The sequence below is a fragment of the Budorcas taxicolor genome, chromosome 2 (assembly GCF_023091745.1).
Source record: "Budorcas taxicolor isolate Tak-1 chromosome 2, Takin1.1, whole genome shotgun sequence".
NCBI lineage: Eukaryota > Metazoa > Chordata > Mammalia > Artiodactyla > Bovidae > Budorcas > Budorcas taxicolor.
The window spans coordinates 162684224-162708433 of NC_068911.1; the positions used below are offsets into that span (position 1 = coordinate 162684224).

The window sequence follows — 24210 nt, forward strand, 5'->3', positions numbered from 1 at the left end:
CAGATGCTCATAGACACCATCCAAAGTCCTGGCGACTTGATGCTGAGATGCCTGCGTGGTTCCTGGGAGGGAGCTTGGCGCTGCCTCTGCAAACGTTAGCAGCAAAACAAACGCTGCACAAGGTTCCCCTTTTTTTGTAAAAGCAAAAATCCTCCTCTAGTTTTTTCCTGTGAGCAAAAACTAATGCAGGTCTTTCGTAAAAGCAAAGTAGTGAAAAATGCTTTCTAAAAGCAGGGGAAACCTTTAACTGTTAAGTTTTTCAGAAGCACTTAGACACCTTATTTTCACCTTACAAAGAAGTAACTAGGTTGAGAAGCTTTCATTCTCTGTTTTAAAAGCTATATCTAAAACCCTAGTCCGAGTATGGATGATGAGACAGTTTTTAGAAGGGAATTTCTACCAGTGATTCAATAGGCTGTCTTTGCAGGACACTGGCATCGCTAAGGTGTGCGTGGTCCACAGCGTCTCTCCCCACGCGGACAGGCAGAGCTGCTTTCACATGAAGCCATGGCAACGGCATTTAAAACAACAGTGCCAGTTAGGGGACAACACGCTTTCCCACGATATGTCACAGGCTCCTCACAGTAGCCAAGTGAGGTATGCATGAGGATGACAAGGGAACCTTACACGGAACATCACAGGATACTACACATTTGCGCCATCCATGTATTTTTTTCTGGATTGTTCTATAATTTGAATACACGGTTGAATAAGTAAAAAGAGGATTCCTACCATGTAGAGTAAACCGCTTATATAGAAGGAAAAGTCATATTTTTGGGTGATGTCGTAGATCCACCCTACAAAACAGAAAAGAATAGATTCAGCATAGTGAAGTTGAGATAAACAAAGTCAAGAACACAAAGCAAACATTTATTGCTACTGTAAGTAATTTTCTAAGAATGTATTACATGTCATTTAATGCCCCAGACATTTCATGTAGCCATTTTTTAAGTCTGGGCACTGTTGGAACCTGAGTTCTCAGTACCTGGGAATGACTACATTTACCTTTAAAGCCACTGGGTGCTTTTAAAGGCACTGAAACAGTAGCTGGCAGACCTATGGGAAAAATGTGGCTCATAGCCCTTGGGGCTAACTTTTAAGCTGGCAAAAAGCCAACAGTGAAAAGTGACTCTTAACGATTTTCTTTTTTACACAAATCTTTTCTAAAACCTCAAAACATTTCTGAAGAAGTTTCTAGTGTGTATCCAAAGAGGCTGAGCAGAAGATACTTGAACTTTGATTCATTCTGAAGTATATGAGGGTAAACATCTGTTCGAGAAGGAATCAAAATTTCTAGGTTTTCTGAAATTCACATTTACAGCTATAAACCTTAATATATATTTAAACTTATGAAAGTTTAAATTGCCAAAGACATAGCCTTAAATGGTAAGTTATCAGTTCTTTTATTTTATTTATTTTTAAAAATTATTTATTATTATTATTTTTTTTTACTTTACAACACTGTATTGGTTTTGCCATAAGTTAAGTCGCTCAGTCGTGTCCGACTCTTTGCGACCCCATGGTCTGTAGCTCACCAGGCTCCTCCGTCCAGGGGATTCTCCAGGCAAGAATACTAGAGTGGGTTGCCATTTCCTTCTCCAGGGGATCTTCCCAACCCAGGGATCGAACCTAGGTCTCCTGTATTAGAGGCAGATGCTTTAACCTCTTGAGCCACCAGGGAAGCCCATACATTGACATGAAAATACTTTACTCTTAATGTTACAGTCTGACAGGTTTCCCTAGTGGCAGGGGTAAAGAATACACCTGCCAATGCAGGAGACACGGGTTTGATCCCTGGGTTGGGAAGACTCACTGGAGAAGGAAATGGCAACCCACTCTAGTATTCTTGCCATGGCTTCACAGAGGAGCCTGGTGGGCTATAGTACTTGGGGTCACAAAAAGAGTTGGATAAGACTTAGCAACTAAACAACAACATTAGTCTGATACTTTCATATAATGATCTTACTAAGGACTTCGTAAAATTCTACCATATTTCATGAATTCTAAGATACCGTGAATTACATGATGCATCATTATCTTACGTATCAATAAAAAAGGAATACTTGTCAATTAAAATATGACTTGATGTTTTCTTAGAACTATGTAAAAGGCATTCTGACTTCAGAGATGTTAAAATGTGAAAAAGAAAAGTTTCAGAAACTATGAAACATGATGTTTCATTCACTTCAGTGATTAAGGATCAGTCATGGTCCCCACATTGCCAGTTATGCAAACTGAGAGGATTAAGCTAGACGCAGAATTTTATTTATGATAAAAATGCAAACATTCACTTTTTCCATTTCAGCAAGTGCATTAATTAGCAGAGGCATAAGAAAAATATAAATTATTTAATGACCAAACAGTATTCCACGGCCACTTTAAAAAAGTATCTAATGATACTGCAAATGAATGGATAAATGTAACTTAAACCCTCTCCCACCAATGAACAGCTACACAACATCAGCTGCTAAATGTGTAAACTAGTTCCTCTGACTTCCTGGGTGTTATCTGTATCTCTTGCTTATTGTAGCCAGTGCTTAATGTTCCTGAATGAGTCAAGGCCATCATAAAGAAAAACAAACAACACTTAATAGCATCAAAATTGCATACTTTTCAAAAATCCCCTCAAAAGCTATGAATTCTGGTTTACTTTAAAGTAAACCAAGCTTTTGAGTCTGTCATTTGATACATAACAGAAGAGAATATCAGAATCTTTAAATGTGGCTTAATAAATGCTCTATCATCTTTTTTTTTACTCTCCAATTTGAGACAAGAGGGGCAGATGAGATTAAGCATATAATCCAGAAACAGTGATTCAGCTTCAGCACTGAATCAGAAAGTTCACTGACATATGAACTAAAATACATCCAGCTTTGCTTATGCCTCCATCTGTTAGCTGTGGACTACTATGAATTATGATGAAGTGAAGAATTCACTGGCAGATAATGCTGAGTGGTATGTCTTCACAAGCGAGTACAAGACAGCACTATCTTAACTTATAATTTGTAAAAAATCAATACATATAAACGAGGTTCTCATAACAGTCCACTCATTCCAGATGAACGCTGATCTTGTCGGTTTAACAGTTCATTCCTCACTTTTCTATGATCAAGTCACTGGGAGTTAGAAAGCGATGCTTCTAAGCAACCAACAGCTCAAACAGGTTGATTTCCCACCACCGCTTATCATGAAATCAGAGACAGGATAAAATCCTCATTACAAAATTAATATGTACTTAGTTCAGACTATTTACTTACTTGCTTTTTTGTTAGAAGTGGTTGAGTACAAGCTCCAGGGCTCTGTGATATGGCCCCTATCCACCTCTCTTGCTGCCCCGAACTCAAACACAGGCACAAGCCATTCTGAATTTTTTGGAGTTTCAAGCACATTTGTCTTGGCACCCTGACTGTACATGTACTATTACTCCTGGGGGGACAGCAATAAACCCATCTCCCTTAGAGAACATCCTACCGTCTCCTTCCACCACTCCATCCTCCCTGATGCCTGCAGACTATAGGAAACAGGACTAAGTATTGTTATAGCCTTACACTGAATTAGTTAGATTTTAAAGTCTTTCACCCTTCCTCTAAAAGTATAAACTTCTGTAAAAACACCTTCACACGTCCCAATCTTTAAAATTAACTCAATTTTTCAAAAAGTGCAACCAACTTTACCAAACAATTTGACAGTGCAAATCGGCCCTAATTTTTACATTAAATTAATTCCATGGTTTTCTCCAATCTACCTTTAGGATTTATTCTGAAATGATTCCAGATCCTGCCATCTCTGCTAGTTTGAACTCAACTTAGTCCTGAGTCTGGTGCAAAGCAGGTCGGGAGACAGCACTTTTATCACGTGCTTCAGTCCAGCACATGGGGACAAAACTCTTTAGAAACGACACGTTTCAGAGAAGACACCCACCTCATTCATCCATCACCCATCTCTCCCTATAGGTCTGATCTCAGTCCCTTGGTTTGGAGCTTGGAATTCTTGGCAGTCCTGATCTGACCATCAACTGAAATCAACAGCTTCAAAGTAAAAACCTGGTTCCTTATTAATTTGCATTCCTTTTTCATTTGAGTCTATCAAATGAGGAGTGATGGCTGTTTTTCTTACTTAATAAATAAGTGTTCCCAGCTCTTGGTGAAAAAAATTACAAATTATTGTTAGCCTGTTACATTTTGTGTGAATACTGGAGATAATTGTGGATGCTTGGTCAGTCAAATCTGGTGGCTGAGTTTCAGTATACTTTACCCTGGAAACATCTAGAAAAGGATCTACTATTACTACGTCTTTTAAAAGAGACAAACTGAATGCCCAGAACATTATACAATGAATTACATTAAGAAGTTCGTGTTGCTAAATGACACGGTTGAAGTGACTGTTCAATATCTTTGATTGCATATTCTTCTGCTAAATGGATATGTGTGATTATCTAACATGCTACTAAATTGTACCAGATTTTTTTTAATGCCAGTAGAAATCGCTTTGAAAAATGGAAAACACATTCATTTTTAAACCCATTAAAAAAGAAAAAGCTAATGTGAACAGTAATTTTCCTTATAGCACTTCAAGCTAAGTAATAATTTCTAGCCCACCTGGAATTTCTAGCAAGAATTTAATGTGGTTATTTAGTTACTCATATTGCCAGCCACTGCTATAATGCATAAAGGCTGGTTTTGTGTCTCATTGCAATAGCGGCTCCTTGGCCTGGAAAATAAATGAATTAAACACAATGCAGTTAGCCAATCATGCTGCTCAGCATTTCTCAGCGCATAGGTTCAGTAGAAGAAAAAATAAACAAAAAGAAGGAAAGGCCCCTTTAGGTTGCTGGCCTGGAGATGTACATCAGAACACTGATTTTAGCATTTCCATGGCAGCATTTTGAGGATTCCCTGGTGGCTCAGATGGTAAAGAATCTGCCTGCAATGTGGGAGACCCAAGTTTGAGCCCTAGGTTGGGAAGATCCACTAGAGAAGGGAATGGCTACCCACTCCAGCACTCTTGCCTGGAGAATCCCTTGGACAGAGGAGACTGGGGGGCTACACTGTGGCAGCATTTCATACTCATCCACCATTAACACAGTGCTTTCTACCATCCATCGTGGATCAAATTCAGCTACAGACTCCACTTCTAGGGAGGAACCTTGAAGCAGAGATCAGACCTGAGGACTGACAGGTGGGTATGACTCCCTATCTTCTAGTTGTAATTCCTTTCCCTTCCACTCAAGAAAGTGCACTAGAATTCAAATGTGTGAAAAGGAAATGACCATAGGGATGGGATAAGAAAACCATGCTGTCAAACCTTGGTGCTTTAATTAACATTGATCATGAATCAGCTGCTTTGTGATAGCGCTATTGCAATCTAATGAAAAAGTAAAAGTGAAAGTCGCTCACTTTCTTTTCACTACTCTTTGCGACCCCATGGACTACAGAGTCCATGGAATTCTTCAGGCCAGAATACTAGAGTGGGAAGCCTTCCCCTTCTCCAGGGGATCTTTCCAAGCCAGGGATCAAACCCACATCTCCCGCATTGCAGGCAGATTCTTTACCAGCTGAGCCACAAAGGAAGTCCAAGAATACTGAAGTGGGTAGCCTAGCCCTTCAAGGGATCTTTGCAACCCAGGAATCGAACTGGGGTCTCCTGCATTGCAGGTGGATTCTTTACCAACTGAGCTATCAGGGAAGCCCATTGCAATCAATGGATCAGTATAAAATAATTCCAGACTGACCATTAGAAGCAGAAAGTACCCCCTGATCATGCAAAGAAACATCAATGGCAGATTCTAGTTCCACATACAGTATACCTGAAGGACTTCCAACAAGAGGTGGATGAGCCACTGATTAAGTCCCCATCCCCTTAATGGATATTTAACTTCTTTGGAGGTTAACACTGGTTGATTAATCCAATTCCCATTCCAAATCTTTTCTCCTTTCCTTCCTCTGGTCCTGAGGCTAGAATGGAAAGTTCTCCAATTTTCAGTTTTCCTTGAAGCTTAGACTCACTGTGAGACATAGTTCTGGCCAATTAGATATAAGTGGAAGAGTGCTGGGACTCTTTCATCCCTTCCTCTTTCTTGTTATAAATGAGTTTGTAGTGACTGGAGCCACTGGAGCCATTATGTGACTGCGAGCAATCAGCATGAGTAAAAGGCCAAGAGGATCTTGAGACATTGTCTCAGGATCATCTAGTTTCCGAACTCGATTTCTGGTCATGTGATGCAATTAAATCTCTATTTAAGCTACTGTTGTTGGGGTGTGATTTTACAACCAAATGCATCCCTAACTGGTAGAAAATTCTATGCAATGAGGTCACGGGACAGTTCTGACTTTTCAGCTGCCAACAGTCTACTGCATTGCTATAGACAGTCACTGTCACCCAAAAATGCTGGCTTGCACTTCTATGTATGAGCAGAAAATAGGAGCAGCCTGACTCGGAAGGGGCCCCATATGTAGCCTCTGGGTTTCCTAAAGCAATTCTTGCATTTTAAACCTTTAGTCAGCCAGCTGCCAGCGTTGTCAGCTGAGCTGTTATTGCTCAGTCGCTAAGTTGTGTCCAACTCTTTTACGACCCCATGGACTGTAGCCTGCCAGGCCCCTCTGTCCTTCAGTATCTCCTGGAGTTTGCTCAAACACTGGGCCACTGATTCGGTGATGCCGCCCAACCACCTCATTCTCTGCTGCCCCCTTCTCCTCCTGCCCTCAATCTTTCCGAGCATCAGTTGAATAAAAAAAAAAATATATAGATATATATATATAACTTCTGGAGCTTCAAATCTTGTTGGGTGGGACATAAAGATGGGTGTGTTAGTTAGCACAAGCCCTCTGCCAGTGGGGCCCTAGGATAGGAGATGACTGTGGGTCTGCAGGGAGACTGGGAAGAAAGAGGTGGGAGGGTTTTGGCCTGAATCCACGAGTTTCCCCAGCTACTGGGAACAAGTATTTCTGCACAGGATATGAGAATAAAGGGCCAGGAGCAGCCAGAAAGGAGAGGTTGGGACATCTGAATAGGTGAGGCTCCTCTGCTGAAAACCCTGCCCAGAACTTCTGGTAGCTCTGACAGCTGCTGCCAACCCTGGCCTGGATGCCCCAACAGCCACCTCCTGAGACCACCGTGGTGTTAACATTTGACCCCAGCCTCTGTCATGCTTTGCAGGCTCCTGCCTTCAATCTCAGGACTGTGGGGAGACTCTGTGATTTTGCCCAGCACCTGGCTTCCTGGGGACTGGGTCAACCTGCCACGAAGCTTAAAACCTGCCCAGAATGACAGCTTCAGAGGTACCTGCCCAGGCACGGGACTCCTCCTGGGTGCCTATGGCTTCCGGGATGCCCTATGCAAGTAGCAAATTCTCCACTGAACTGAGGTGAACGTATGTGAGAGATCTCACCCTAGATGTTGGCAACTGGAGGCCTCTGGGCCTTGGGTAAGCATAATGTCCCAACTCTCCCCAAATGCCCACACGCTAATCTCTGGAACCTGTGAAGTTACCTTAGGTAGCAAAAGGGTCTCTGCAGATGGAATTAAGTTTAGGATCTTGAGATGGGTTTTTTTTTTCTGGATTATCCAGTGGACCCAATGTCACAGGCATCTTTAAAAGTGAGAGGAGGCAGCAGAGTCAGAACCACAGAGAAATACTCCATTGTGTGTATGTACCACAGCTCTCTTATCCATTCATCTGCTGATGGACATCTAGGTTGTTTCCATGTCCTGGCTATTATAAACAGTGCTGCGATGAACATTGGGGTACACGTGTCTCTTTCGATTCTGGTTTCCTCGGTGTGTATGCCCAGCAGTGGGATTGCTGGGTCATAAGGCAGTTCTATTGGCAATTTTTTAAGGAATCTCCACACTGTTCTCCATAGTGGCTGTACTAGTTTGCATTCCCACCAACAGTGTAGGAGGGTTCCCTTTTCTCCACACCCTCTCCAGCATGTATTGCTTGCAGATTTTAAAGCTGTGGTACATATACAATGGAGTATTACTCAGCCGTTATAAAGAATACATTTGAATCAGTTCTGATGAGATGGATGAAACTGGAGCTGATTATACAGAGTGAAGTAAGCCAGAAAGAAAAACACCAATACAGTATACTAACACATATATATGGAATTTAGAAAGATGGCAATGATGACCGTGTATGCAAGACAGCTAAAAAGACACAGATGTGTATAGCGGACTTTTGGACTCAGAGGGAGAGGGAGAAGGTGGGATGATTCAGGAGAACGGCATTGAAACATGTATACTATCATGTAAGAATCGAATCGCCAGTCTATGTCCGATGCAGGATACAACATGCTTGGGGCTGGTGCACGGGGATGACCCAGAGAGATGTTATGGGGAGGGAGGTGGGAGGGGGGTTCATGTTTGGGAATGCATGTACACCCGTGGTGGATTCATGTCAATGTATGGCAAAACCAATACAGTATTGTAAAGCAAAATAAAGTAAAAATAAAAATTAAAAAAAAAAAAAACCACAGAGAAATGAGAAGATGCTCTGCTGTTGGCTTAGATGATGGAGGAAGGGGTCAGGGGACAAAAAAGCAGGTGGTCCCCAGAAGCTGCAAAAGGTAAGCAAACAGATTGCCCCAGAGAGCTTCCAGAAATAATGCGGTTCCACCAACACCTTGGTTTTGGTCCACTGTGATCCAGTCCTTGGAAGGAAAGTTGTGACCAACCTAGACAGCATATTAAAAAGCAGAGAAATTACTTTGTCAACAAAGGTCCATCTAGTCAAGGGTATGGTTTTTCCAGTGGTCATGTATGGATGTAGAGTTGGACTATAAAGAAAGCTGAGTGCCAAAGAACTGATGATTTTGAACTGTGGTGTTGGAGAAGACTCTTGAGAGTCCCTTGGACTGCAAGGAGATCCAACCAGTCCATCCTAAAGGAGATCAGTCTTGGGTGTTCATTGGAAGGACTGATGTTGAAGCTCAAACTTCAATACTTTGGCCACTTGATGTGAAGAGCTGACTCATTTGAAAAGACCTTGATGCTGGGAAAGATTGAATGCAGGAGGAGAAGGGGATGACAGAGGATGAGATGGTTGGATGGCATCACCAACTCAATGGACATGGGTTTGGGTGGACTCCAGGAGTTGGTGATGGACAGGGAGGACTGGAGTGCTGCAGTTCACGGGGCTGCAAAGAGTTGAATACAACTGAGTGACTGAACTGAACTGAACTGATCCAGTTTAGTCTTCTGACCTCCAGAACTGTAAGATTATACATTTGTACTGTTTTAAGCCACTAAGTTTGTGGTGATTTATTACAGCACCAGTAGAAAACTCCTGGGCTTCTCAGGTGGCGCTAGTGGTAAAGAACCTGCCTGCCAATATGGGAGATGTAAAAGAAGCGGGTTCGATCCCTGGGTCAGGAAGATCCCCTGGAGGAGGGCATGGCAACCTGCTCCAATGTTCTTGCCTGGAGAATCCCATCCCATGGACGGGAGCCTAGTGAGCTACAGTCCATGGGATCGCAAAGAGTCGGACATGACCGAAGCGACTTAGCACACACACAGAAACTTCCACAGGGCTAGCTCCAGCCCACGGATCTATTGAATCTACAGATGTGTTTTGAAAATCTGGAAAAGTCACCTGAGAGTGCAGAGTCCTAGCTTCTTGTGGGTTGTTGGGGTGGGGAGGGGGCTAACAACAGAAGGGCTAGTCATGATTTTCTGTTATTTCTTGGTGAAATCAGCTTAAATTGGCAGAGACTGCCTCCTTCTAATGGGGCACAGGCTCTGCACTATGGCACTGTCTGTTTTACCAGCCTGGTTGTTTATCTCACAGGTTAAGGACCAAAAGTTCATCCACATTCTATGTGCAAGACTGACCTTTAACTTGCTAAAATTTATACACAAGAAATTGGGGGCAGGAATGGGGGCAGGGAGAAAGGAGTGTGTGCACACATGGACACTTACTTCATATTCATCCTGGACTTTTAATATAAATGAAAACCTGATCTTTCTGCATGCACTCTGAGCTCTTAATGCCTTGAAGCATTTACCTGCAAAAGGCGGTCCCAGCAACGCGGAGATGCCGTTAGCACAGATGATGATACCGTAGGCATTGGCCAGGTGCTCAATCCCCACCAAGTCTTCCGTCACCACGGGCATCAGGGAGAAATAACCGCTGGAAAAGCCTATCAGGGCACAGATGACTGCCAGGCCGGCGTAGGTGTGCATCAAGGGCAGAATAAAAATACTGAGGACCAGGGTGAAGTTGGCCATCAGGAAGACATTCCACACGCTGATGCAGGGTAGGTCGGCCACAACGCCCAGGACCACTTTCCCGAAGATGTGAACTATGGCTATGATTGAAGTCAGGGGGAACACATCGTTTTGCTCTGATAAATTGTACAAGTTTACTATTTCTGGGAGGTGAATGAAAGGGATGACGAAGCTGCTGTAGGCAAACAGAGCCCAGAAAATAAAGGCGACAAACATCCGATTAGTAAAGAGCGAGGCTGTCCCAAAATAGCCCGAGTACCAGTCCCGGAAGCCCCTCCTGACCCTCATGGTCAGCTGGCTCACCGTCTTCAGAAGCCGGAAGGCGCACATGTCCTTTCTGTGCGCGGCTTTCTCCTGGCACGCCTGGGCGGGCGCGTCCCCGAGGGAGCTGTCCTCGGTGCCAGGGCCTCCCCGCTTCTCCTCGGCATCCCCCAGTTGTCCACTGGACCTGACCGATTCGGTGGAGTGAGCCGGCAGGACGTGGTGCGGCGCCTTCCCTTCCGGATCATCGCCATCCATCCCAGGCGAGAGGGGCCTCATGAGCGCCCCGCACACACACAGGTTCAGGGACACGGCGCCCTGGATGAACATGGCGTTCCGCCAGCCGTACTCCGCGCACAGGTACTTGAGCAGCACCGTCATGAGGAACGTGCCGAACCCGGTCCCGGTGGTGCTGAGACCCTGGGCGAGCGCGCGCCTCTTCTGAAAGTACCTGCCCACCATGACCACGGCCGGCAGGTAGGCCATCCCGCTGCCGAAGCCTGCGGCCCCGAGAGGGGAGAAAAGGCAGACAGCACAAGGTAAACGGCCACAGCCCCAACTGGCAGCCTTCAAGATCATCTGTATCTCATTACCTTCATCTCTGTAACTGTTTTTGAATAACAACAATGGTTTAGTTGCTAAGTTGCGTCCCACTCTTGCAACCCTATGGACTAGATACAGCCTGCCAGGCTCCTCTGTCCATGGGATGTTCCGGGCCAAATACTGGAGTGGGTTGCCATTTCCTTCTCCAAATAACAACAATGCTGCTGCTGCTGCTGCTGCTAAGTCGCTTCAGTCGTGTCCGACTCTGTGCGACCCCATAGATGGCAGCCCACTAGGCTCCCCCGTCCCTGGGATTCTCCAGGCAAGAACACTGGAGTGGGTTGCCATTTCCTTCTCCAATAATAACAACAATAGCCAGTACTTATTGACCACTCACTGGGATCCATGTGCTTTACAGACATTACCACAGGTAATCCAAAATTTGGGCTTTTCCTGCTGTGGCCTACACCCACCCTGAGTTTTCTCTTCTTTTGTATAACTTTTAAACAAAGATATAATCATCTTTCTTTTTTTTTTTTAAAGGAGCTTGGGAGGTAAGTACCAAGACCATCACCCACAGAAGTCTGTTTCCAGTCCATCATTTCTCCCAACAGGCTTTTCAGCATAGGTTACACCAATAATAATAATAGATTATATTAGATAAATTATATATACTAAATAAACAACTAAAGTAAGTCTGCATTCTCACATGAGAATATAAGCTCCACTAGGGCAGGACTGTGTGTATTTTAGCCCCTGGTATGCTGAGCATTGCCCAGAATACATAGCGCCTGCTTAATGATTTGTTGAAAGATAGCATGCATTCTGAGCGCTCTGCTGTCAGTGCTAATTGCCCTTAATACACAGGAAGTACTCATGGACAAGGGGAGGAAGTGATTCCAGGCAATTTGCAGAAGCCTTAGGAATGGGCCAATGTGTTCCCAAATTCATCAGAAGAATAAAAGGAATTAAAATGTACCCATGAGTATACATAGCTACTAGACGTCAAAACCACCTAATACTCATTTGTAGCTCTGATTTTTTAAATTGTATTTTTCTTAGAAAACAGGAACAGCTGGTCGTTTGCATGGACAAAATTAAAATGCTGCTGGGGAAGGTGGTGTGTGTTAGGGGCAGCGGGTCTTGGGAACACTTTGTGCTTTCACACAGTTTTGCTGAACCTAACAGTTGTGGTGCTGTGCTCAGTTGTGTCCGACTCTTTGTGACCCCATGGACTGAATGAAGTCCACCAGGCTCGTTTGTCCATGGAATTTTCCAGGCAAGAATACTGGAGTAGATTGCCATTTCCTTCTCCAGGAGATCTTTCTGACCCAGGGATTGAATCCACACCTCTTACGTCTCCTGTAGGGGCAGGTGGGTTCTTTTACCACCGCAGCGTACCTCGGAAGCCCTAAAACGGCTCTAAAAATGAAGTTTATTTAAAAATAAAATAAATATGAAATCAAATAAAACACTGGCCAAGAGGTTGAGGGTTGTGTTCTCAACTTCTGGGTACAGATGGAGGGAAACCATAAAACCCCGCTTAGGTTGTTCAAGGGGTTCCCATTCCGTTCTAGTGCTTACAACCTCCTGACATTAGGATAACAGCTTAATAGCAGAGAAGAGACTGTGACCAACAGCATGCCCCGAAGCTGAGAAGCTTCCCTAGTTCAGCATCATTTAACAGTTTCAGAATTACTTGAATTTGGAAGGAGACCAGAGCAATCATACACACAAAAGTAATAATATCAGTTACCACTGATTGAGTGGCGCTGATGTGCCAGCTGCCTTTCAGGTTTTATCTGGCTTAATTTTCACAATAACCTGAAAGCTACCTGTGGTTATACCCAAATTATTAAAAGGAGCATTGAACCTAATGGAGATTAAGAAACTTTCCCTGACCTTGCAGCAGGTAGCCGGAGAATCTGGATTGGAATGCAGACCCAACTGCAAGGTCTGGTCCCTTTCCATTGTCCGTGCTCTGTCTCACCCTTAACTGCTCATCCTTCGGCTGCCAAGATGGAGCTGCAGAAGCTTTTTGCTCCAGCTTTTAAAACAGATGAATTCTTTAAACTGGATAATCTCATCATTATCTTATCTGAAAAATGAGTGATTCCTTGATGTCATAAAATATCCAGAATATATTTAAATTTCTAATTGTCTTATGCTGCTGCTCAGTTGCTTTAGTCATTTCCTACTCTTTGCAACCCTATGGACTGTAGCCTGCCAGGCTCCTCTGTCCATTGGATTCTCCAGGCAAGAATACTGGAGTGGGTTGCTATTTTTTTCTGCAGGGGATCTTCCTGACCCAGGGATCAAACCCATGTCCCCTGCATTTGCAGGTGGATTTTTTTTTTTTTAACTGCTGCACCACTGGGGAAGACCCTGTCTCAAAAATGACCATATTTTTTAAAAATTTGTTTAAATAAAGTAAGGCCCACACATTGCTATTTGTTGATCTATATATATATATATATATATATATATATACTTTAAGTCTCTTAAGTTCTCTGTTTTCCTCACAATTTACTTGTTGAGGAAACTGGATCATTTGTCCTTTGAAATTTGCCATTCTGCATTTTGCTGGAGGCACAGAAGTTTACTTTTCAAAATCTGATTTGTCACTGACAATAACCAACATCCTAAATTAGATGTGGTTACGGATCGCTAAAGAGCAGCAGAATGAAATGACTAATAAGGAACCGAATCGAGAGACCAAAGCCTAAGAGTAGCACCAATTATAACATCATTTAAATAATAAATACTCCCATGATGTGTGAGAAGAAAAATCCGTGCCTGATGCTATAAACATCTATTACTTCTCCTTGTCCTGAACAGCATCCCCCTTCCTTATGTGACTTTGTGATTCGTAATCGGCACAATTATTCTATGAGTGTGTAGGACAGGCCTTGGAGATACTGAGGCCCAAGCCCAGTGGTCAAGCAGGACCCTGGAACAATTCTTCACCACATCAGGTCGATTCCCTGGTAGCTCAGCCAGTAAAGAATCCGCCTGCAATTCAGGAGACCAACGTTCAGTCCCTGGGTGGAGAAGCTCTCCTGGAGAAAGGAATGGTAACCCAATCCAGTATTCTTGCCTGGAGAATTCATGGACAGAGGAGCCTGGAGGGCTACAGTCCATAGGGTTGCAAAGAGTCAGACTGAGTGACTAACATTTTCACTTTGTACCCAGATAAGCCAGGAAGAAGAGCAGGGGAGAATCAATCCCGTGGTTTTGAGTAAAAAGCTCGGATTGGAGGGAAAGGTTCTTCCAGGAGCCGAGTAAGAAAATGGAGCCCTTAAATGGCAGAGCCGAAGATGTTTGTCCAGACTCTCCTGGGTAAGTAAGATCACTCAAACAGATGTTAATTTTCTGCTCATTAGGAAGATATCCATGCAATTTTAATTGCCTAGATATTAAAAAAACAAATACAAATAAATCTACCTCAAATGCTTCTTGTAATGAAGGATGTCACCAAAGTCTCTTTCAAACATAAAGAGATATGTACATACAGATATATAAATATGTTTATCACTGTACAGTGATAAACATGCATACACACATATATATCTCAATAACTTGCCTTTAAAATTTTTTAAATTAATTTAGTTTTGTTTTTATTGTTTCAGTCACTCACTCTTTGCATCTAACTTTTTTCTTTTCTATAAAATAGGGTCAATCAGTTTCAAAATGTCTCACTAATGACAGCCCAACAGTATACAAGCTAGCTGATTTAGCTGGATTTTCCACAATATAATTATATTTGGGGAGAAAGTGGATATATTTATTTTCAGAGACTTTCTTCAAGTGTTTCCTGTATAAAAAGTGGGTGCAATAAAGTGTTTCAAGAAACACTTTCCTTTCACTGGCCTCCTGATCTTTCTCCTACTTCCTTGGATCCATAAATACTTGTTGAATAAATAAATAAATGAATGGATATGGAGATTATTATTTGAGGATCAAAAGCAACTAATTGCAAGACATAAAATTCCATTTAAACAAAGAGTCTGAAACAAAGAGTCTGACCATAGGCATGTCTAAATGATGGGAATAAATTTCAAGTCCTAGTTTTTTCTTTTGGCCATGCTTGTGTGATCTTAGCTCTCTGACCAGGGATTGAACCTGAGCTATGGCAGTGGAGGGCAAAGTTCTAACACTGGTAAACCCACTGGACCACCAGGTAACTCCCTCAAGTACCAGTTTTGGGGATCGATTCATAGTACATATGTCCAGACAACATGGATCAAGTTCCTAGGGGCTCCCATGTGTCTGCCCAGAGACCCCGTGACTCTCTGAGTTTTAGCAGAAGTAAAATCCCTGTGCCAGCTCTATTCATTGGACTGTTATGGGGAAGCTTCTAAATCGCCTCAGGAAAAATATTTTGAATTGTTCTTTAAGAACTGTTGTCAAGTCCTTCACTTCAGATCAATGATTTCCAAACTAGGCTTCACAGCATACAGAAGTGCTTTTTACACCTAAAGATGTATATGTGGACACATCACAGAGAACCAACTTGTCAGCTTATGTGGACAATTGGTTTTTATGTTCACCTTCTCCTGCTACCTTAAAGCATAAACTTAAGCTTATAATAAAAACATTGTATTATATATAATAGCAATTATATATTAGCGAACATTTGCTTAAGACTTTATTATGTGCCAAGCATTGTGCTAAGTGCTTCATACAGATCATTTCATATAACCTGTTCAACAATCCTGTAAGCCAAGCAATTATTCCATTTACAGATAAAGAGACTGAGGCATAAACAAGTTAAGTAATTTTCCCAAAGTCACACATATAAGTGGGGGGAAAAAAAGCAAGGGTTCCAATTCTAACTTTGAACTCTAATGAAAACACCACCATCAAGGTGCCATTTATGACGATTATAGCTCTGTATTCAAAAAGGTCAGGCTGGATCCGGTTCACTGAAATACAATTGTATAAGTAAGAAACTACTTATCCATGTGCATTCTTCTATCTGTTGATAGAAGAAATTATGGCTGGGAATACATTTTGCAAAATGGATATGCAAACTGTGCTGCCTGAGCTAATTTTTATATATCTCCTGGGGACTGCCACTCTGCTCTGGATTTGATTCTTATAGTCTCTAAAGCTGTGTGGGTTCGGCTGCTATTTCATTATTTTGAACAGAGCCAAAGGAGAACGTGATTTTTCTCTGATTCACACTGGATTCTGCAGTTCTTAAATGAGAGAATGTTGTTAGTACGTGGGTTTTGTTCCAAGAGAAGGACTAGCACTTAGAACCAGATATAGAAAATTTAATTAAATTCTATTACGGAGGCCAAGTACAGCTGTTCGGTTGTTTCCTCAAGCTTCAGGCATATTTAATATCTTATATTAAAAGTATTACCTGGAGGATAGGATATGGGTAGGGTGGGATGGAGACAAAGGGACTAAATATTTAATGGGTCTCTTTTCTCCACGATGAAATTCATTGCCCAAATGCTCAACAGAAACACATAAAGTCAAGTTTAGGAAAACCACTTATGGGGACTTTCCTGGAGGCCCAGTGGTCAAGACTCTGTGCGTCCAAAACAAGGAGTCTGGGTTCCACCCCTGGTTGGGAACCTAAGATTCCACATGATATGTGGAGTGGCCAAAAGAAAAAAAGAAATCCACAATGCTTACCAGCTGCCAGTCCAAAGGTAATAAAGAGATAATACACGTTCACGGCGTAGGCACTCAACACCCAGCCCAGCGAGTTCAGGAGCCCTCCGATGATGGCCGTCCGGCGGCACCCACAGGTGTTAATGAACAAGCCGATGAAAGGTCCTGTCACAGAACATTGAGAAAGGAACTGACTAGTGGAAAGTTATGACCAACCTAGACAACATATTAAAAAGCAGAGACATTACTTTGCCAACAAAGGTCCCTCTAGTCAAGGCTATAGTTTTTCCAGTAGTCATGTATGGATGTGAGAGTTGGACCATAAATAAAGCCGAGCACTGAAAAATCGATGTTTTTGAACTATGGTGTTGGAGAAGACTCTTGAGAATCCCTTGGACTGCAAGGAGATCCAACCAGTCAATCCTAAAGGAGATCAGTCCTGAGTGTTCATTAGAAGGACTGATGCTGAAGCTGAAACTCCAATACTTTGGCCACTTGATGCGAAGAACTGACTCATTTGAAAAGACCCTGAAGCTGGGAAAGGTTGAAGGCAGGAGGAGAAGGGGACAACAGAGGATGAGATGGTTGGATGGCATCACTGACTCAGTGGACATGAGTTTGAGTAAACTTCGGGAGTTGGTGATGGACAGGGAAGCCGGGTGTGCTGCAGTCCCTGGGGTCGCAAAGAGTCAGACACAACTGAGTGACTGAACTGAATTGAACTGAGTGGCATTTTATTTTCATTTTCTTTTCTTAGGGAATCTTTATATGAAGACAAAACATTACTAGGGCTGTTAACTAAAACAAGCCAACCCCCCCACCATGCCCTTAAGTGCAGAGAGCTTTTGGCACGCAAAGACAGGTTTCAATAATGTCCCCGAAGAACGCAAGGTTCTAGATTTTCAGGGAAGACAGACCTGAAATAAACAGACATGTTGATTCATTTTCTGGTCTACAACAGATCCTCCACTAGAGGTCCAGGGGCTCCACCGAGCCCATGTATACATTTGTTTATCAAGAACAAAGTTTTAAATGTTTTGAGTCAGTTGCCAACATTGAAAAATTAGGATTATTCATAAAAAATCCAGGGGCAACAGATCTTCACATACGGCCCAAAGCAGCTGGCTCTGTACGGCAGGTGATCCTGTTTGGCTGTGTCACCCCCTCTCCAGTTTGCCGCAGTCCCCACCCAAATGTTAGTCTCTTATTTGGCCTCCTGGTCTCATGTACATTGCTTGTTTGGCTTCCATACACATTTGAGTTTTTTCTCCAGACTTTAAGGGAGTATGGAAGGGGGCTCTCGGGACGTCCGTGCTTCAGGCGAGGCACCTATAGCCTGTTTTCATGAGGACATCTAGATGCAAACCAAGCCGGAAAGAACTTCTCATGACTTCACACATACTTCAGGCTCTGCTGACTCTCGGTTCCAATGCGGCCCATCAGGCTATGCATTTAGGACACTGTGTGGAGATTAAAGAATACACTTTGCTCTATTTTTTTTTTTTTTTGTCAACCCTCTTTTCTTCCTGCCTTTCTGGCAATTTGTCTTGGGATAACAGATTCCTTCTTCAAACAGCAATCTATATTTTAGTAATACCATTTGAGACTGTACTCAACATTCAGTATTGCTGTTGTTGTTTAGCCGCTAAGTCAGGTCTGATTTTGCGACCTCATGGACTGCAGCACACCAGGCTCCTCTATCCTTCACTATCTCCTGGAGTTTGCTCAAATTCGTATCTACTCAGTCAGTGAAGCTATTTAACCATCTCATCCTCTGCCTCCCTCTTCTCCTTTGGCCCTCAGTCTTTTCCAGCATCAGGGTCTTTTCCAATGAGTTGGCTCTTCACAATAGGTGGTCAAAGTATTGGAGCATTCAGTAAGATTATCCATTTTATTTATTTATTTATTTTTTTTGACTGTGCTGTGTGGAATGTGGGATCTTAATTCCCCAACCAGGGGTGGAACACAAGTCCCCTGCATTGGAAGGGTGTAGTTTTTACCGCAAGACTACCAGGGAAGTCCAAGATCATGCATTTTAAACATCATCTTAGGGAATTCCTTGGCAGTCAGTGGTTAGGACTCAGAACTCTCATTACAGTAAGATCCCTCAAGTTGTGCAGTGTCACCAAAAAAAATAAAAAAGATGTCACATTTTTTGATCATTATTACTTTATGTAGTTATGAAACCCTGTGTTCAGGTGGGACTATTTCAGGTTAAAAATTTACTAAGCTGGGACTTCCTGGTGATACACCAGTTAAAGAATCAGCCTTGCAATGCAGGGGACGTGGGTTCAGTCCCTGGTCAGGGAACTAAGATCTCACATGCCATGGAGCAATGAAGCCCATGCAACTCCTGAGCTTGTGTGCTACAACTAGAGAGTCTGTGCGCTGAGATGGAAGACCTCATATGACACAAGGAAGACCTCAAGCGCTGCAACTAATACTCGACGCAGCCAAATAAAACAAAGGATGAATTTACTTAATTTCCCATGCGCGAGTCACTGCCCAAGAGAGTGCTTTCAACTCTGTGACACAATTCATGGATTTTAAATTTAAAAGCGGTAACTCAATGTCCTTACAAGGATGAGAAAGAGAAAACATTTTACACTTATTCACTTCAAATATATTTTTGGTTCTCGTTCAATGTCATGGCAGGCAGGATGGTAGAGTGGGCACCATTTTGGATTCCAATGGATCCCATTTGAAGCCTGTCCCTCACTTACTGGTTACAAGTTAACTTCAGTAATGTAATATCTCTGAGTGTTGCATGTTCTCCTCTGTGAGATGAAGATGAGGGTCTGGCCCCCAGGCTTGCCAGAGAATCGAATGAGATCACGTGCATCATATACACTTGGCATGTGCATGAGTTCGTGCATGCTAAGTAGCTTCAGTCGTGTCCAGCTCTTTACAACACTGTGGGCTGTAGCCCACCAGACTCCTCTGTCCGTGGAATTTTCCAGGCAAGTATACTGGAGTGGGTTGCCATACCCTTCTCCAGGGGAGCTTGCCGACCCAGGGATTGAACCCACCTCTCTTACATCTCCTGCATTGACAGGCATGTTCTTTACCACTAGCACCACCTGGGAAGCCCACACTTGGTGTGTAATAAGTGTTAAATAAAGGAGAGCTGTTTTTGCTGACTTCTGCCTTGGAAAAGCACTCAACATATCTGCTGCCACCTGTATCAGGCACCTTAGATAATGAATAGCAATTTAGGGTCATGATAGAATAAAAGGCCTTTCATTTATATAACTATGAGCCTTGCTGTGCTATAATTTCTGAGCACAAGATAAAAGATGTTTATCTGGCAGGTACCTTTCCTGAAGAAAGGTTATTCTACTGTCGGAAGCTCCACTGTCTGGAATTCAGGGACTCTCAGAATTCAGAATCCACGGTTACCTCCCAATTAAAGGTGACAATCACATTTCATCACCACTGTTGAGTTAGGTGTTGTGATTTGGGGATCATCTTCAGGAAAGTGAAAGTGAAAGTAGCTTAGTTGTGTCTGACTCTTTGTGACCCCCATGGCCTATACAGTCCATGGAACTCTCCAGGCCAGAATACTGGAGTGGGTAGCCTTTCCCTTCTCCAGGGGATCTTCCCAACCTAGGGATTGGACCTGGGTCTCCCGCATTGCGGACAGATTCTTTATAAGCTGAGCCACAGGGAAGCCCAAGAATACTGGAGTGGGTGGCCTATCCTTTCTCCAGGGGATCTTCCCGACCCAGGAATCGAACCAGGGTCTCGTTGCAGGCAGATTCTTTACCAACTGAGCTATGAGGGAAGCCCAAGAACCACATCCAAAAACTTTAGGAATGATTTCCATTTGTATGCCTGTGGAACTTGTGAAACATGAATTAATACCAAAGACAATCTTACTGGATGGCTTGGAAAATTGGGACAAACATCCTGGCCTTTGGCTGAATTTTCTTTTTTGTTGTACACACATACTTCCTAGTTTGAATCTGAAAGTATTTTGTTCTGCCCTCTAAATGTTCATTTTTAAAAAGGTAAGAAAATGGATTTAAGTATTTCAGAAGACTAGTTTTCCTTTACTTACTCATTGAAAAGGTAAAATTATATCCAACATGAAAGTGTTATTCACTCAGTCATGTCTGACTCTTTGCAACCCCCTGGACTGTAGCCCGCCAGGCTCCTCTGTCCATGGAATTCTCCAGACAAGAATACTGGAGTGGGTTGCCATGCCCTCTTGCAGGGGATCTTTCCAACCCAGGGATCCAACCAGGGTCTCCTTCATTGCAGGCAGATTCTTTACCATCTGAGCCACTAGGGAAGCCCATACCCAACATAAAACTAGCAACTCCCTGCACTAAGATTAACCTACTTGCACTTCTTATATGATGCAACAGTCCTGATTTGAACAAGGCCACGGCAGGGTTGAAGGAGTCAGTTAATTACAGTTACAGGCAAAAATGACTTATCAACAATTCACTCACACACATAATGGTGCCCTTATTTAATTTTAGAACTAGATCAGTAACCATTCCCTGTGATAAACACATACCCCCTGCACACATCTTGAGAAATAACACTCTGTCCTTGTTTTCTGTCATTAGCACGGCCACTGTTACTAATGTCACCGGTATTATCCAAAAACAAACTGGCTGAATACCAGCCAAGATCAACAAATCTCTGAATTGAATTCAAGCAATTAATTACCAATGTGGAAATCACTGACAAGGCACAGACTCTTGTCAAACACACATATGCCTGTCATACACATACTTTCACAAAACCAGGAAGATATTTGAGGCCATTTATGTTTTCCCTGGAGAAGGGCAGGGCAGTATTCTCCAGTATTTTTGCCTGGAGAATCCCATGGACAGAGGAGCCTGACGGGCTACAATCCATGGGCTCACAAAGACTGAGTGACTAACCACTTTCACTTTTTTTCAGCTTTCTGATTTACTATCTCCAACTAGGTAAGAATTGCTTTCATAAACTGCTGGGTGGTTAGCTTAAACTACAAAATACAAGAATATGTTATTATTCCTTCCTGTTAGCTATATCTATAACCTTTCTAAAAACAGTTTAATAGATTTTTCAACCACATGGGATCAATATTCCAAATTTAAAACACCAGGGCTCTGAAATAAGATGGCTATTTACTTTTACTGTGTTTTCTCTAAGTTTTTTATCTTTTAAAAATATTGATAAGTGTTTAAAAACAGGTTAGTAATGGTAATGATTTATAATAGTTAAGAAAACAGGGGCAAACATTTTTAATGATCATTTTTTTAAATGCTCAAAATGTTTCAGTTCAGTTCAGTTCAGTTCAGTCACTCAGTCATGTCTGACTCTTTGTGACCCCATGAATTGCAGCACACCAGGCCTCCCTGTCCATCACCAACTCCCAGAGTTCACTCAAACTCATGTCCATTGAGTCAGTGATGCCATCCAGCCATCTCATCCTCTGTCGTCCCCTTTTCCTCTGGCCCCCAATCCCTCCCAGCATTGGAGTCTTTTCCAATGAGTCAACTCTTCGCATGAGGTGGCCAAAGTATTGGAGTTTCAGCTTTAGCATCATTCCTTCCAAAGAACTCCCAGGGCTGATCTCCTTTGGACTGGCTGGATCTCCTTGCAGTCCTAGGGACTCTCAAGAGTCTTCTCTGACACCAACGTTTACAGTACTCAAATAGGAGTATCACACAAAAGAACAAATATCGTCAGATTCTATTTATTCAAGGTACTTAGAGTAAACAAATTCATAGAGACATAAAACAAAATGGTAGTGGCCAGAGACAGGGGGCTGAGAGGAGAGGTGGCAATGGGGAGTTATGGCTTAATTGGTAGGATTTCAGTTTAGGAAGATGAGAAAAGTTCTGGAGATGGATGGTGGTGGTGAATGTACTCAATGGTATTGAACTGTATACCTAAAAATGGTTAAAAGGGTAAATTTCATGTTACGTATATGTGACCACAATAAAAACAAGAGTAACATCCACTAACATCTAATCTCTGGTACTTCAACTAGAGAAAGCATGACTTACAGTGAGGGACTGTCATACTATAATTGACAACAGGTCACGCGTGAACATACCCACAATCAAGGTGACGCCCATGCTGAGGGAGCTGACCCACGCCGTCAGGCCGCGGCTCTGATGGAATTCTTCAAGCCACTCCACGTTGAGGACGCCCAGGGCCATCTGGGAGCCCATGATGAGGATGTGCACAAAGAAAGAGGACAAGACCATCATCCAGGCCCAGCCGCCATCAATATCTGGGTGGGGTTTAAGTGTCTTCTTATCTTTGGGGTCATCTTCAAAATCATACCCAATGTCTTCATGACTTGTATACATTTTCCAAGATGTTCTGAAATACATAAGGACAAATAATTTCATGGAACATCAGAACAAAAAATATCTCCTTCTTTGGACAGCACTACCTCTCCATCAAAACCAAAGTCACCCCACCGTCACACTGGATCTTTAGTCTTCGTCATTATGTAGATTTGGGAACACGCCTTGCTTTTTCACAAGACCAAGTGCTTTCATCTTTACAGTCATCCTGTATATAAGTACTATGATGGTTATTTCAAAGAAATGAAAACCGACTCAGAGAAGTTAAGCACCTTTCCCAAGTTCTCAAGGCCAGTAGATAGTATGGCTAGACAGGAACCTGGGAATTGAACCCAGCTATTCCTGATTCCAAAGCCCAAGCCTTGTATCCCTTACTGAGGTGGAAACTGACAGATAACACAGGTGTCAGAGAAGGAAGGCGCTTGGCCTTAGGCAGAGTAGCTCGGTCCTGTGCAGGCTCCTGGCAGAGGATATTGTTCTTAGTTTTGTGGGTCCAAGTGTTCGATTTGTTCAGTACAGCTACAGGGGGTTGGTCTCAGGAGGATTGACTCATACGAACCCAACTCAGCGGAGACTGGTAAAGAAGAAGCTAATTTGTTATCTAACAATGGGAGATAGAGTTTTCTAATAATGGTGATGCTATGTCTGACATACAAGACTTACTTTTATCCCCTCTGTCCACCCCATTCTGAGCATTTACCTGGGAAGCTAGAAAACTGATAAGACAATAGGAAATCAGACTAAAGAAATTTGGACACTACAGTGATGTTCAGGTTACCAGAAAGCCAGGGGCTATATCTTGAAGCGGAGAAGGCAATGGCACCCCACTCCAGTACTCTTGCCTGGAAAATCCCATGGACGAAGGAGCCTGGTGGGCTACAGTCCACGGGGTCGCAAAGCGTCGGACACGACTTCACTTTCGCTTTTCACTTTCATGCATTGGAGAAGGAAATGGCAACCCACTCCAGTGTTCCTGCCTGGAGAATCCCAGGGATGGCGGAGTCTGGCGGGCTGCCTTCTATGGGATCGCACAGAGTCAGACACAACTTAGCAGCAGCAGCAGCAGCAGATCTTGAAGACCCTCATGTGTCAAAAAAGGATCTTGGAGTTTATCTTTACAAAATGAACAGTTGGCAGCTGCATTTGCACAAGGAAGAGATAAGATGGGATATGTGCTTTGCACAGACCCATCTCTCAAGTTGTTCGATCAAGAGGATGGAGGTTGGATGGA

General features: G+C 43.0%; 1 protein-coding gene across 1 annotated transcript; it reads right to left on the reverse strand.

Annotated features, from left to right (window-relative positions):
- Positions 1-645: 645 nt before the first annotated feature.
- SLC16A14 (solute carrier family 16 member 14) lies at positions 646-22979 on the reverse strand. The gene is made up of 4 exons (XM_052636225.1): positions 22721-22979; positions 16681-16824; positions 10005-10988; positions 646-797 (listed from the first exon to the last, which is right to left on the reverse strand). The coding sequence occupies exons 1-4, from the start codon at positions 22977-22979 to the stop codon at positions 646-648; spliced, it is 1539 nt and encodes a 512-aa protein (XP_052492185.1).
- Positions 22980-24210: the final 1231 nt, after the last annotated feature.

Bases quoted from the DNA above. Each gene is read 5' to 3' on its own strand.
- SLC16A14 (XM_052636225.1), bottom strand. From the start codon at position 22,979: ATGTATACAAGTCATGAAGACATTGGGTATGATTTTGAAGATGACCCC. The intron at 16,825-22,720 runs GTATGTTCACGC...GTTCTGTGACAG, and splicing joins GGGCGTCACCTTGATTGTGG to GACCTTTCATCGGCTTGTTC. The intron at 798-10,004 runs GTAAATGCTTCA...TCTGTTTTGTAG, and splicing joins GCTGGGACCGCCTTTTGCAG to GGTGGATCTACGACATCACC.